The sequence below is a fragment of the Narcine bancroftii genome, chromosome 4, assembly GCF_036971445.1.
Source record: "Narcine bancroftii isolate sNarBan1 chromosome 4, sNarBan1.hap1, whole genome shotgun sequence".
NCBI classification, from domain to species: Eukaryota; Metazoa; Chordata; class Chondrichthyes; order Torpediniformes; family Narcinidae; genus Narcine; species Narcine bancroftii.
The window spans coordinates 196000559-196015966 of record NC_091472.1 but is presented as its reverse complement, the minus strand read 5'-3'; the positions used below and the strand labels follow the sequence as shown (position 1 = coordinate 196015966).

Below are 15408 nucleotides of genomic sequence, written 5' to 3'. Positions count from 1 at the left end.
ATTTCCTCAGTTTTTGTTCAACTCATCTATGATCAACCTACAGGTATCTAGAATGCAATGGGATAATTAGTCAATAGTGGATACTTCATAAACAATTATTGATTGATTGAGTTTGTCATCCTGAGAGCAGAGTTAAATGGTGTCACTCTATATGAAGACTGACATTTTATTTTAGGATGATGTTGCCAAGGGGAAGCATGTCAGGGAAAATTAGAAGTGAGTTCTGGATAATAACTATGGGCAATGGCAATAGGAGTAAGTCGAGACATCTTAGCTAGCTTTTTCCTTTGAATAATTTGGCACAGAAAAATACTAACCTTCCTTTTAAAATTGTAAAAAAATCAATTTACCTATTTAGGTGTAACAATTACTAAAATCTATAAAAACTTGTTAATGGAAAATTTTCTCACCTTAATCAAACTCGTGTAAGAGGCACTATTAAATTGGCCACCTCTTTTTAGAATCAACTCTATTAAAATTAATATATTACCTAAATTGTTATACCTTTTTCAGGCTTTGCCTGTTTTTATTCCCAAGTCTTTTTTTGATTCCCTTGATTCAATCTTATCTTCTTATATGTGGAAGAATAAACATCCTTGCCTAAATAAAGTCCATTTACAAAAACTTTAAAAGAATGGAGGTTTAGTTTTACCAAACTTTAGGTTTTATTATTTGGCAATCAATATACGAAACCTTACATTTTGGTTATAGTATAAATGTGAAGGCAGTCCAATATGGATATCTCTGGAATCTAATTCTGTAACAACATTTTCTCTAATTTCTCTTCTTGGATCCCCACTTCCTATATATCTAAATAAATTAATTAATCCAGTGGTTAAACATACATTGTGGATATGGATACAATTTAGAAAACAATTTGTTTTAAATGAGATTTTTGCTCTCTCATCCTATTTACAAAAGAGAGTGATGAGAAAACTAAAGGGACTGAAGGAGGACAAATCCCCTGGTCCTGATGAGAAGCATCCCTGAATACTGAAGGAAATGGCAGGAGTTATAGTTGATGCATTGGTAGCCATTTACCAAAATTCTCTGGATTCTGGGCAGGTCCCGGCAGACTGGAAGACAGCAAATGTCACGCCACTTTTTAAAAAGGAATGTAAGCAGAAAGGTAACTATCGGCCAATTAGTTTAATGTCTGCAGTCAGGAAAATGCTTGAAGCTGTCATTAACGATGAAATAGAGAGACATTTAGAATGAAGGAGTACCATCAGGCAGACACACCATGGATTCAGAAAGAGCAGGTCTTTTTTGACAAACTTTCTGGAGTTCTTTGAGGATATAGTGGGTGCGGTAGATAGAGGGAAACAGGTTGATGTATATTTGGATTTCCAAAAGGCATTTGATAAGGTGCTGCACAAGAGACTTATCAATAAGATACAGATGAATGGAGTTGGGGGAAATATATTGGCATTGATTGAGGATTGGTTAATTGACAGAAGGCAAAGAGTCGGGATAAATGGTTGTTTTTCTGATTGGCAGACAGTGGTAAATGGGGTGCTGCAGAGATCAGTGCTGGGCCTGCAGCTGTTCACCATTTACACTGACTGATTTGGAGGAGGGGACAGAGTGTAGTGTAGCCAAGTTTGTGGATGATACTAAATTGAGTGGAAGGCAAATTGTACAGAGGATGTGGAGAGGCTGCAGAAGGATATAGTTAAGTTAGGTGAGTCATCAAAGGTCTGGCAGATGGAATACAACGTTAGTAAAGTGAGGTCATCCACTTTAGAAAGAAAAATAGAAGAACAGATTATTATTTAAATGGTGAAAGGCTGCAGCATGCTGTTGTGCAGAAAGACCTGGGAGTGTTTGTGCATGAATCGCAAAAAGTTGGGTTGCAGGTAGAGCAGGTTATTAAGAAGGCAAATGGAATGTTGGCCTTCATCACTAGAGGAACTGAATTTAAGAGCAGGGAGGCCACACTGCAACTATGCAAGGTACTGGTGAGCCTGCACTTGGAGTACTGTGTGCAATTCTGGTCTCCATACTTGAGGAAGGATATACTGGCCTTGGAGGCAGTCCAGAGAAGGTTCACCAGGTTGATCCTAGAGATGAGGGGGTTGGCCAATTGTTATGAGTCCAGAGGACCCCAAAACCCAGCAGCAATGGATATGTACATTACAAAGGGCTACTTAAACAAAAGTTGCTTTTAATTATATTTGAACATGAATATAGAATCAAACTTTAACTTAACTCTACTGACTCACTTAACCTACTTAACCCCCCCTCTAATGCTAAGCGCACGTGTGTGTAAGTTCAGCAAAGTTCTTTGGTTCACAGTCCAATCTCACTGGTTGCAGGCAATTCTTGTACTGTGCACAGAAGTTAACGTTAATAAAATTCACCAGGCTTTGGTGCTTAACAGATAAATGTTACCACTCAGAAGAGTTCTTGTTGGTTTTCAGAGTTTTTTTTGTTTCAGGTCACCACAGAGTTCCTTTCTGTTTCTCCTATTCCAAGGGAAAAAGCAGAGAGCCAGTCCTCTCCTTTGACTAGGCCATCTTCCAAAGCTTGCCCCTCTGGAACCAATGTCTGTGTCTCTCTCCTCTCTCCTACTCCCTCCTCTCTGAAAGCAAAGCCTGCTTTTTTCTCTGCTTTCTGTCTGCAAAGATCACATGACCTTCTAGACAGTAAATGCTCTTTTCCAGACAAAGCTGATACTGCCTGTTGTTACATTTGTTGCCTTTTGCAAAACAACAGTCCATCAAAAGTCTGAGCTCTCTCACTAAAGCTCCTGCAAAAACTACTTTCTGTGTTTTAAAGTGTTTGTATATGACCTGCCCTAACAAACCTTTCCCAATTTATCTCCCAAACACCCCTCTATACTCTGTCACACTATCTTTGGCTTGGCTTCGTGGATGAAGATTTATGGAGGGGGTAAATGTCCACGTCAGCTGCAGGCTCGTTTGTGGCTGACAAGTCCGATGTGGGACAGGCAGACACGGTTGCAGCGGAAAATTGGTTGGTTGGGGTTGGGTGTTGGGTTTTTCCTCCTTTGCCTTTTGTCAGTGAGGTGAGCTCTGCGGTCTTCTTCAAAGGAGGTTGCTGCCCGCCGAACTGTGAGGCGCCAAGATGTACGGTTTGAGGCGATATCAGCCCACTGGCGGTGGTCAATGTGGCAGGCACCAAGAGATTTCTTTAGGCAGTCCTTGTACCTCTTCTTTGGTGCACCTCTGTCACGGTGGCCAGTGGAGAGCACGCCGTATAATACGATCTTGGGAAGGCGATGGTCCTCCATTCTGGAGACGTGACCCACCCAGCGCAGCTGGATCTTCAGCAGCGTGGACTCGATGCTGTCGGCCTCTGCCATCTCGAGTACTTCGATGATAGGGATGAAGGCGCTCCAATGAATGTTGAGGATGGAGCGGAGACAACGCTGGTGGAAGCGTTCTAGGAGCTGTAGGTGATGCCGGTAGAGGACCCATGATTCGGAGCCGAACAGGAGTGTGGGTATAACAACGGCTCTGTATACGCTTATCTTTGTGAGGTTTTTCAGTTGGTTGTTTTTCCAGACGCTTTTGTGTAGTCTTCCAAAGGCGCTATTTGCCTTGGCGAGTCTGTTGTCTATCTCGTTGTCGATCCTTGCATCTGATGAAATGGTGCAACCGAGATAGGTAAACTGGTTGACCGTTTTGAGTTTTGTGTGCCCGATGGAGATGTGGGGGGGCTGGTAGTCAAGGTGGGGAGCTGGCTGATGGAGGACCTCAGTTTTCTTCAGGCTGACTTCCAGGCCGAACATATTGGCAGTTTCCGTAAAACAGGACGTCAAGCGCTGAAGAGCTGTCACACTATGAGGAGAGACTAAATCACCTGAGATTATACTCACTCAAATTCAGAAGAATGAGAGGAGATCTTATAGAAACATTATGAAAGAGATAGATAAGATAGAGTCAGGAAAATTGTTTTCACTGGAGGTGAGACCAGAACCAGGGGACACAGCCTCAAGATTCAGGGGAGTAGATATAAGACAGAGATGAGGAAAAACTGTTTTTCCCAGGGAGTAGTGAATCTGTGGAATTCTATGCCCAGGGAAGTGGTTGAGGCTACTTCATTAAACATATTTAAGGTTCAGTTTGATAGATTTTTTTACAAAAAAAAGGAATGAAGGGATATGGGGAAAAGGCAGTTAGGTGGAGTTGAGTCAATGATCAGATCAGCCATGATCTTATTGAATGGCGGAGTAGGCTCAACAGGCCAGATGGCCTACTCCTGCTCCTATTTCTTATGTAAACCTTCTATAATTGATATAACTTTTAAAGAATGGTATAGACTTGACATTAAATTTTTTAAAGATTTATTTGTCGAGGGGAGTCTCATTTCCTTTGAACAACTTTCAGTTAAATACGGTCTACCAAATACTCTTTTTTTTTGTTATCTACAGATTAGAGATTTTTTTTACAATCTCAATTACATATATTTCCTAAGAGTACTGATAAGAATTTAACTGATGTAATTTTTAATTTACAACCTTTCAATAATGGTTCAATATCTAACATTTATGATACATTTTGGGAATAAGAGAGGCTCTCTCAGATAAAATTTAAAAAGCCTCGGTAACAGGACCTTCAGCTTTTAATTCCTGGAGAAACTTGAAATGTAATTTTCAAATTGGTTAATACCTCTTTTTTATGTGCCTGCCAGTCTCTTCTACAATTTAAATTAGTCCTTAGGGCTCTCATGTCCAAAGTGAAATTACCTCATTTTTATGTGGATATATCTCCTCATTGTGATGAATGCAACAATGGAGATGCTTCATTAATTCATATGTTCTGGACATGTCAGTCTTAAAAAATATTGGATCAAAGTATTTCAAACTTTCTCTGCACTTTTTAAAGTTAATTTTAAACCCAATCCCTTAACTGTTTCATTTGGAATTCCTGCAGAGGGTGACATAACATTAACGGAATCTGAGCTACTTACATTAGCTTTTATTTCTCTTATGGCTAGGCGGGGTGTACTGCCCAGATGGAGGGACGTTACCCTGCCTGATCATGCTCAATGGTTATGTGACATCATGTCATTTTTAAACTTAAAGATTAGATGCTCAATTTCCGATTTGAATTTAAATTTTCAACACTGTGGGGACCCTTTTTGAATGACTTTTATAAACTTTGATTTATTATGAAGGTAGAAATGTTGACTAATGAGGTAATTTATCACTCTGACAACAATTCTGTCTTTTGCTTTTTGTTTTTTTTTGGTCAAACAGTGGGTTTCGATTTTAATTTTCTTTAAATAATAAAAAATATAATATCAATACAATATCATCTGATTAAAATGTGGGATACCTTGGATGAAATGATATGATTTAAGTATAATGTATCTTTTTTAATGTTAACATATGTAATCTCTATTTTTGGATGTGAAATTTCAATGTTAATAAAAATATTGAAAAAGAAAGAGAGATCATAGCTAATGAATCCCATATTGCAGCTACGTAGGTATGAATAGATCAGGCAAGTGCAGTCACATATCATAAGCAGAATTCTAAACCTACTCAGCAATTCAAACAGCATTGGAAAGATTGAAAGAGAATATTTCAGCCTGATGACCTTTCTGAAGAAAGGTCACTGATCTGAACCATAAACTTCTTATTTCCCTCTATACATGCCTCCTCATCAACCATGCATTTCCAGGATTTGCTGCTATTATTTCACATTTCCAGTATCTGAAGTTCTTAGTGTTTCATGTCGGCGGTTCTATCTGGAATGTGGAGAGACTTTATGGAAGTCTGCTCAACTATCTCAAAAGCTCAAGCAGATGAAGAAGGCCACACTGGATTTGTTATAATTGATAATAGTGTGGCGGCACACATCCTCATGACGAATCGGCCCCGCTTGTATCGCCACGTGGCGGGGCAGCCATGGGGAAATAGCGTCGTCAGAGATTTCTTTCTGACTCCAGCATCCCTTCTAGCGCGCACCCTGGGAAGCGATTATGACGTCACAATGCACCAGGTGACTGAGCTCATGTTGCCCTTAAAGGGACGTGCTGAATTTGAATAAAAACGGTTGTTAATGACCTTCGGTGTGGCAGCAGTGATTTCCTTCAGCTCCTGCAAGCACCACAATAGTACATTTTGATACAGTGATAGGAATAATGTACAAAATTATGATTAATTGTAATACAACAATTTGGGATAGGACTGAGATAATAAAAAGTTACTGATTGCCTCTTGTTCACTGGATAATTATAACTTTCTTTCCAATGTATAGAGAATTACTGTATTCATAGGAAAATTCTCAAGTTAAAACCAACAGACTCCTAATAAAATTTAACCTCATAGTAATTGAATAGTTATACTACTGGACTGGAAAAATCATAAACCAAAGTCCTCACTATGTGTCACTCTACTCTGAGCTATACAAAGCAGAGTCAGAAAATTGGGAGTACCCAGAAAAGAGTTCATGATTACACAGGGAAATATTTTAGTTCCCAATCATTCAAGCTAATGTAGAAATGTACAAGAGCATATTATAAAAATAACCAGAGGTAAAAGTCAAGTTATCACAGATGCTCAAGCTTGTATCTACCTGAAACATTGGAGATCAAAGAATTTGGACTGCTGGAAGGTCTGCTGAGGTAGAAGGAGTAGTTGGGAGAGGAACATGCAGTTGTCAAATGAACCTGAAAAGTGAAAAAAATATATAAAGCTCTGTTCTGCACAAAGATATTCATAAAGTAATTTTAAATTTCTTAAATATTATTCTTTCTCGTGTCTTTCCCTGCAAACCATGAATTGCAATTATTGCCCATATAAACATGCCCACTGAATAGAGCATTAAGTCTTTTTGAACAACTACTCTGCTGGCGTCAGATTTAAGCATTTTTGAGTTCAATTGTGCAAAATAAAAAGGAACTTATGAAAAATATTTTTTTTCCAAAGAAAAACTAATTTTCTTTGATTAAAAAATCAACAATTGATGGAGAATAGATGTTAAACAGAAAGCCTTCAATTCTGCGTCTCCCTGAAGCTAAATATTTATTGATAAACCTAATCAAAACGAATTGGTAAATAACTGTGTTTAATGTTTCTGAGGAGTAACCAACACCAATCAATGACAACCACAGTAACTAATAAGTGAATCAATGGACAGCACAGTTTACATAGCAGTTAGCACAACAATATTACGATGCAAACAACCCGGGTTCAAATCCATCACTGTGTAAGGAGTTTGTTGGTTCTTCCCGTGACCACGTAGGTTTCCTCTGAACCCTCCGATTCCCTCCCTAATATTTGAGACAAAGGCACGTTTTTCCTTTATTTGCCCTGTGCTCCACAGTTTAAAATTTGTAATAAAAAAATTCACGTGTAATTAAAATGCATATTCCAGATTTTATTCAAAGTTATTTGCATACATTTTGGTTTGACCACGTAGACATTACAACACTTTTGAGACATAGTCCCCTCATTTCAGGGCACCATAATGTTTGGGACATTTGGCTTCACAGGTGTTTGTAAGTACTCAGGTATGTTTAATTGCTTCATTGGTGCAGGTATAAGGGAGCTAGGCTTGCTTCTAAGCTTTTTATCACCTTTGGAGTCTGTAGTGGCAATTTTTCAACATGAAGACCAGAGTTGTGCCAATGAAAGTCAAAGAAGCCATTATGAGGCTGTAAAACAAGAATAAAACAGTAAGAGACATCACCCAATCATTAAGATTACCAAAATCAACGTTTGAAACATTATTAAGATGAAAGAGTGTACTAGTGAACACAGTAATCACAAAGAACTGGTATTCCAAGGAACACCTCCATTGCTGATGACAAAATAATTCACATCATAATGAAGGAAAATCCCCAAACGCATGCCCAACAGATCACAAACACTCTTCAGGAGGGAGTTATGGAAATGTCAATGATTGTCCACAGAAGACTTCATGAAGAGAAATACAGAGGCTACACTGCAAAATGCAAACCATGGCACAAGTAGTATGCTTTGGTCCTTGGGTAGTTCTTAAACCTCCACACTTTGCTCTTTCCATCACTCTGATACAGGTTAATCTTGGTCTCATCTGTCCACAAGACCTTTTCCCAGAATTCTGCAGACTTTTTTTAAATACTTCTTGGCAAACTGTAATCTGTTTCTGTGGAGGTCTTCCTTGGAATATCAATCCCTTTGTAATTACTGAGTTCACCAGTATGCTCTTTCTTCTTAATGATGTTCTAAACTGTTGATTTTGGTAATCCTAAAGTTTGGGCGATGTCTCTTACTGTTTTATTCTTGTTTTTCAGCCTCAATCGCTTCTTTGACTTTCATTACCACAACTCTAGTCCTCATGTTGAAAAATGGCAAATTCAGACTCCAAAAGTGATTAAAAAGCTTAGAAGTAAACCAAGCACTCTTGTACCTGCTTCAATGAAGCAATTAAACATACCCGAGTATTCACAAACACCTGAGAAACATACCCAAATACTCACAAACACCTGTGAAGCCAAATGTCCCAAACATTATGATGCCCTGAAATGAGGGGAGTATATCTAAAAAGTCCTGTAATTTCTACATGGTCAAACCAAAATGTATGCAAATAATTGAATAAATTTGGAATGTGCACTTTAATTACATGTGAAATGTTTGATTACAAATTTATATCTGTGGACCACAGGGGCAAATAATGGAAGAAAGTCTTTGTCCCAAACATTACGAATGGCATTGTACATGATTATTAGGTCAATTGGTCACATGGGAGTCTTTGAGCAGCAGTGGGCCTTTTTTTTTAAATAGAAAGGCCTGTTACCATGCTGTATCTCTAAATTTTTTAAAATTCTTCCCAGGCCCCCTTTATTAAGTAGTCATTTGCCTTCAATACACAAGGATAATGCTTTGCAAGCTATATTTGTAAAAGATAATTTCAAAATTCTTCAGAAAGGGAAGATATTTTCCAAATGCAAATGCCTGATTTGCAACCTTATTTATTTGGCTTCTTACTCAGTGTTGGTAAGCTTTCATGGATCATGTCACTCCAACATGAAACAGAGAAAAGCAACTAAAAGAAAAATGTTAAGATTTCATCAACAGGATTATGTTTATTGTGAAGCAAGTATGTTGGAATTGCAAAACATCAAAACAGCATTAAATTAAAAGGAATATTGGAAGCAATCTTTTTCAAGCTGTAAAAAGGTAATAACAAAGACAAATGTTATAGATACCCAGAGAAAATGAGAGAAATGGAATTGATATTGTCAGAACACTTACATCTTCTGGTAGCTGTCCAGTTCCATGTGATTGCATTCTGTCTGATGTAACTCCCTTTCCAGATTTTGATTTCCAATTTTTCTGTTTAACTTTTTGTCCCCAAGATGTCCAACTTGGAAAAAAAAATTAAAATAAGTTTAATGTTGTATTTACACAAATTAGCTTGGGATACATATAAAACTAGGCCCCTTGTTTCCATATCAACTTACAATGTAGTACAATATAGGCAACCTCACATTTTGGAGGGGGGGGGTGTTTGCATTATGAGAAAATGGGACATCCATGATTTGTTTTAACACAAAGTCACATCATCTGTTCAAATATCAAGAATCAGGAATTGAAAAAAGTGTTGATTTACATTTTTCCTCAAATTTCATGAGGGTGTATTTTATTCCATACCTCAAATTTATAGAGAATGATTTGTGAATTCTGTAATGTTCAAATTTCTGTTACCCAAGCAAACATAACATTGTAGTTGTCTGACTATTTGATTCTCCGCTATAATCCCAAAATCAGACAGGATCACTGTAGCAAATAACAAAAATTGTGGCTAGTGAGGCTTACTGCTGCCTCACTGCCCAAACTACATCCCCCTCTCGTTCTTCACCATGAGGTAGTAAACTGAAATAGGCATGGGCGTGGTGGGAGAAGCCAGAGAGTGTAGTTGATGATTGCCTTTCTGACCGTGACTAGTGCTTCAGGGATCATTGTTGTCATCTACATCAATAATAAGAATGATAATGTGGTAAATTGGATCAGCAAATTTACAAATGACACTACGATTATAGGTGTATAGGACAGTAAGGAAGGTTTTCATAGCTTGTAGCAGGATCTATACCAGCTCAAAAAATTGGCTACAAAATGGCAGATGGAACTTAATGCAAGGTGTTACACTTGGGAGGACAAACTAAGGTGATCTATTCTTTGCTAGTTAATTTTTTTTAAAAAATACTTGTAAAATCTCAGAATTCTCTTTCAACCTTTAATGAAAATTTGGACAGATACATGGATGGGAGAGATATAGAGAATAATATTTCAGCACTGACTACATGGTTCTGTTTCTGTGCTGTGGTGTTGGAACCATGAAACATTACAGCACAGAAAACAGACCCTTCGGCCTTTCAGGTCTATGCGAAACTATCATCCTACCAAGTCCCACTGACTTGAACCGAGTCACTAGCCCTTTTTATGCTGAAATCCCACATTATAGCCAGCTCAAGTTTTTAAAAAAAGGCAAATCTACCTTTTATGGTGACAATCTATAATGTGGATCCTGCAGTGCCTTTATACAGAGCTGAGTTGGAAGCCGCCTTCCAGAGCTGAAAGAGGGTGGGGTAAGTGGTGCAGAAGCACCACCCTCCACCATGACTTCAAACATATGCACCGAGAAGGGAAAGCAGCCTATACTTGAAAATGGTGACAGAAGAACAGGGAAGAGTCCATCCAGTCTTTGGACTTGGGCAGATATCCTGTGCAACCTAATAGCTAGTATTAACCATATGGGATTTTTTAAATTTGCGCTCCTGGGTTGCGGGCTGATGATGTCATTGCTACGTCATCAGCCTTCCCCTTTGGAGCCACATTCCTTTTACAGAGGAGGTGGAGCAACTTCACTCCACCTGAGCCTACCCCCCAGGCAGATGGGGGGTAGGACCTGTCAGTCCTCCTTCATACCTTTTATAGAGGTAAGTGAAGTGATTTAAAGAAAAAGAATATCTGTCTTTATAATTGCTTTTTTTCCCCCCACTATAAAAGGGCCTCTCCACACCCCTCCTAACCATGTACTCATCCAAATTTTTCTTTAGGTTAAAATTGAACTCGCATTCACCAATTCAATTAGCAGCTCGTTCCATACGCTCACCACACTTTGTGTGAAGAAAGTCCCCCCCAATGTTCCCCTGAAACTTCTCCCCTTTCACCTTTAACCCATGTCCTCTGGTTTATATCTCAATTAACCTCAGTGAAAAAAGCCTATTTGCATTTAATCTCTCTATACTCATCATAATTTTCTACAGCTCTATCAAATCTCTCCTCATTCTTCTATGCTCCAGGGAATAAAGTCCTAACTTGTTTAACCTTTCCCAGTAACTCAGTTCCTCAAGACTCAGCAACATTCTCATAAATCTTCTCTGCACTCTTTCTTTATCATTGATATCTTTCCTGTAGTTAACTGACCAAAACTGCACAAAATACTCCAAATTTGGCCTCACCAATGTCTTGTACAACTTTAACATAACATCCCAGGTCCTGTATTCTATACATTGATTTATGAAGGCCAATGTACCAAAAGCTCTCTTTACAAACCTATTTACTTGTATTGCCACTTTCAAGGAAATTATGTATCTGTATTCCAACATCCATCTGTTTGGCTGCACTCCTCAGTGCCCTACCATTTATCATGCATGTGCTACCTTGATTCAACCTTCCAAACCTCACATTTGTCTGCATTAAATTTGACTTGCCCATTTTTCCAGCTGGTCCAGATCCCTTTGCAGATTTTGAAAGCTTTCCTTGCTGTCCACTGCACCTCCAATCTTTGTGTCATCTGCAAACTTGTCATCCAATTTACCAGATTATCATCTAGATGACAAAAAAATGGGAGAAACACAATTGGCTGCAAATGCTGTGATTGTAGAAAAAGAACCAAAATGCTGGAGGAACTCAGCTGGTCTTTTCAGCATCTAAAGGAGACAAAGATATATTGGTGACATTTTGGGCCTGAGCCCCTTCTTCAAGGAAAAAAAAATCAGAAAAAGCAGAAACAGGATACATCAGAAAGTCTCAGAATTCAAACAATGGGGGAGGAATCCAGACCAACAAAAGGTGTTAATTAGATGTGATAAAGGTCTCAGTGGAATTTATCATGTCTGTGCAAAAGGAGACGGGCAATGGAGAAACAACGGAGAAGCAAGTGGATGGAGTTTAACAAAAGCCAGAGAAGTCAATATTAAGGCCATCTGGTTAGAGGGTGCCAGTCAGATGATGAGGCGCTGTTCCTCCAATTTACGGGTGGTCAGACATGTCATCAAGGGAATGGGGTGGAAAACTGAAAAGGATGGCCACTGGGAGATCCACGCTATTGTGGTGGACATAGCTGAGGTGCTCAACAAACCAATCTCTCAGTCTGCATTCCCCTCTCCAATGTAGAGCAGTAGATGACCCCTGCAGATTCACAAGTGAACAGTTGCTTCACTTAAAAGGACAGTTTGGGACCCTGAATAGTGTTGAGGGAAGTGGAGTGGGCGCATATGGAGCATCTCCTGTGGTCACAGGGGTAGGTCCCAAGGGGGCGATTGGTGGAGAGGAGTGGACAAGGGAGTCATGGTGGGCGCAGTCCCTGCGGAGAGGGGAGGAAAGAATATGTGACTAGTGGTGGGATCACATAGTAGGTGGTGGAAATGGCAGAGATGGATGTGTTGGATGCTGAGGTTGATGTGGTGGTAGGTGAGGACAAGAGGAATTCTGTCCTTGTTGAGTATGGGGGTGGATGGGGCCAGGGTTGATAGTGGTGGAGGGAAAGCCACGTTGTTTGAAGAAAAGGGACATCTCTGATAATCTAGCATGGAAGTCCTCATCCTTGGTGCAGATGCAATAGAGAAATTGAGAGAATGGAATGAAATCCTTACAGGGGACAGGGTGGGAAGATGTGCAGTAGAGGTAGCTGTGGGAGTCGATGGGTTTATAGAAGATGGCTGTTGAGAGTACCCTGCACTGATCCTTGAGGGACATCACTAGTCACAGGCCTCTAATCAGAGAGGTAATCATCCACTACCTCTGTCTTCTTTGATAGGTCAATGTCAAATCCAATTTACTACCTCACCATGCCTTCTTTTTGCCCTTCTGATTTCCTTCTTTTGTACTCCAACGTACCTTTTATTGATCTTGGGATTCCCTTGATTCCAGCTTCCTATATTTAACATATGCCTCCTTTCTCCTGACCAGAGCCTCAATATCCCTCAATGATCAGGGTTATTTCATCCTACCTGCCTTGCCCTTCACTCCAAAAGGGAAGAATCTCAGCTAAACCCGCATATATTACAAGTAGACTGCATTTTATAATTGGACATCATTCAATCACAATCAGAAAAGCAAATTCCTAGATGGGAATCACAGCAAATGGAGACACTTTGTGGTGTCCAATTTGAGCCTGACAACAATTATCTCATTAAAAATAGCCAACAATGAATTCATACTGTAACAGATTTGTGTTAACTTTTAATTTAATGTTAAACTATATTTCTTTTATAAAAATGTCTTAGTAAATTATAGAGTTTAAACATTATATATGTATTCTTAATAAGTTAGCTGTGGGTTAGTACAGGGTCACACACAGGCTACAGCACATTTACAGATACACCATTGTACTCAGAAAAGAGTGTTCATTCTCGGAGTCGTGTCTTTGACAGACAGAGCAAATGGATTTCAAGTGGGTCTCAATTATTCAAGAACTGCTGAAGGAAGCCATCTGTTTTTAATCAAAGCCACTTAAGTCTCTTGTACAGAGATGAGGCCAGAAGTTGTTATGAATATGGAATCGTTTTGAAAAAGGAACAGAATTTTGGTAGAAATAAAACTGATGGTCACAGGGATTGAAACCTTGTGAAAGACAGGGTTGAGTTACATTAACCAGAATTGGTGCTTTGTTGTGTGTTACTCCTGGGAAAAGGGGAACCCAGAACCAGTGGCTTTTGAAATAAGGAAGACCATTTCACTGTCTATTAGGAAAAGGGGACAGATTTCTACTGGGTCCATTTTTGTGTGGCATGCAGTTTAACCCTTGTCTGGGTTTGTGAATTCATCATGGAAGAAAATAGCCACATTGTGAGTAAAGAGGCCTGAAGATATTTGTTTCAAAGCGCTTTATAATTATTTCTGTACTGAGAATTTAGGACCTTCAAGCAAGACTAAAATTAACATTTAAAGATTGACTTTTCAGAATGGGACTTTAATCACACACACACTCTCTTACACTCCTACATTTGCACATAGTGGGGTTAAATTTAGAGTTAAGTAAGTCTGGAAATAAGTAACAAATGTTATGTTATTGATAGTTTAATAAAAACTACTATTTTGAATTTACCATTGCTGTTCCTGTGTTCGTGCTAACAAAGTCCCTTTCATCCCAAAAATAATTAAAAGGTTAGCTAGTTCGTAATAATATTCCCCTGTTTTACAATAGAATCATATTAGAGTGCACATTTCACAAGGCTTTGTGTTTTACAGGCAGAAGTACAAAAGCATAGCCACCATCTTCTCAAAGGCTTAACCAACAAAAACAAATTCCATACTATAAGCACAAAGCCATGAAACCAAAATGAAAACTAAGCCATGAGGGAAAAGGTCTATTTGAATGTTCTGTTTAAAAAAAAAGCAAACATTTCAATACTGACTGTTCAATTTGACACATAACATTTTTCAAGGACAAAATTAATATAACATAAATTTTACATTTAGCGTCAACTTTAACAATATCATACCTCTAGCATTTTTTTCAAGGCTTTGGTACATACCTATTGGTCTTATTCTGTTTGGCAAGATGACTTTCAGTTACTGTTTTAATTTCCAAATCAGATTTATTGCTATTTGCCTCTTGGCTGATCTTCAAGTCTTGAATTGGTTTACTTAGAAATTTAAGTCTGAAAGAGTGTTTATTACCAGTGGCAAAGTCGAATGATTCATGTCCATTTTCTTTCAGTTGAGGAAGACTGGATAGTAGGTTATGCTGGAAATGAATTGATCCTTTTCCATTCATTGCCTGTGTAGTAACTGCAGTATTTGAACTTGCCTCATTTACTGTAACAAGGCATGAAAAATCATTTTGTTCATATGGTAAAAAAGTCCCATTTGCACAGGTCAATTGCACATTGTCTTGAAATGTTCTCTCTTTATCACCATATTTGCTGGTAGCTATCAGTTGTTCCTCTGCTTTGTGGCAGTCAGACTGTATATTTGATTCCAAATGCTCTATATGATGGCCATTGACAATATCAGACGCAGTCAAGTCATCCAAGTGCTTTGAAGAGGATGGTAATCGGGCTGTGCAATGTTTGATGCCATTTTCATTTTGTAACTGAATTAGTGCTTTGATTTCATCTTGGATAAGCTAGAAGTGGCAGGTTGAAAATATAATTAGATACTAAACTGACAATACAACATTTTTATATACAATGTGTGTGTGTGTGTGTGTGTGTGTG

At 38.7% G+C, this 15408-nt stretch overlaps 1 protein-coding gene across 5 annotated transcripts in view; it reads right to left on the bottom strand.

Annotated features, from left to right (window-relative positions):
• The window catches only part of LOC138761423 (M-phase phosphoprotein 9), a 226391-nt gene that overhangs the window by 170688 nt on the left and 40295 nt on the right, over positions 1–15408 (bottom strand). For all 5 annotated transcript variants that reach the window (XR_011356317.1, XM_069933516.1, XM_069933517.1 and 2 more), the window contains exons 4-6: positions 14725–15317; positions 9215–9326; positions 6552–6645 (exon numbers count right to left, since the gene is read on the bottom strand). Coding sequence is in view for 4 of the 5 variants with exons in the window: in XM_069933516.1 (XP_069789617.1) it covers positions 6552–6645; positions 9215–9326; positions 14725–15317 (799 nt within the window). In the remaining variant the exon portion in view is untranslated. The remainder of the gene's footprint in view (positions 1–6551; positions 6646–9214; positions 9327–14724; positions 15318–15408) is intronic.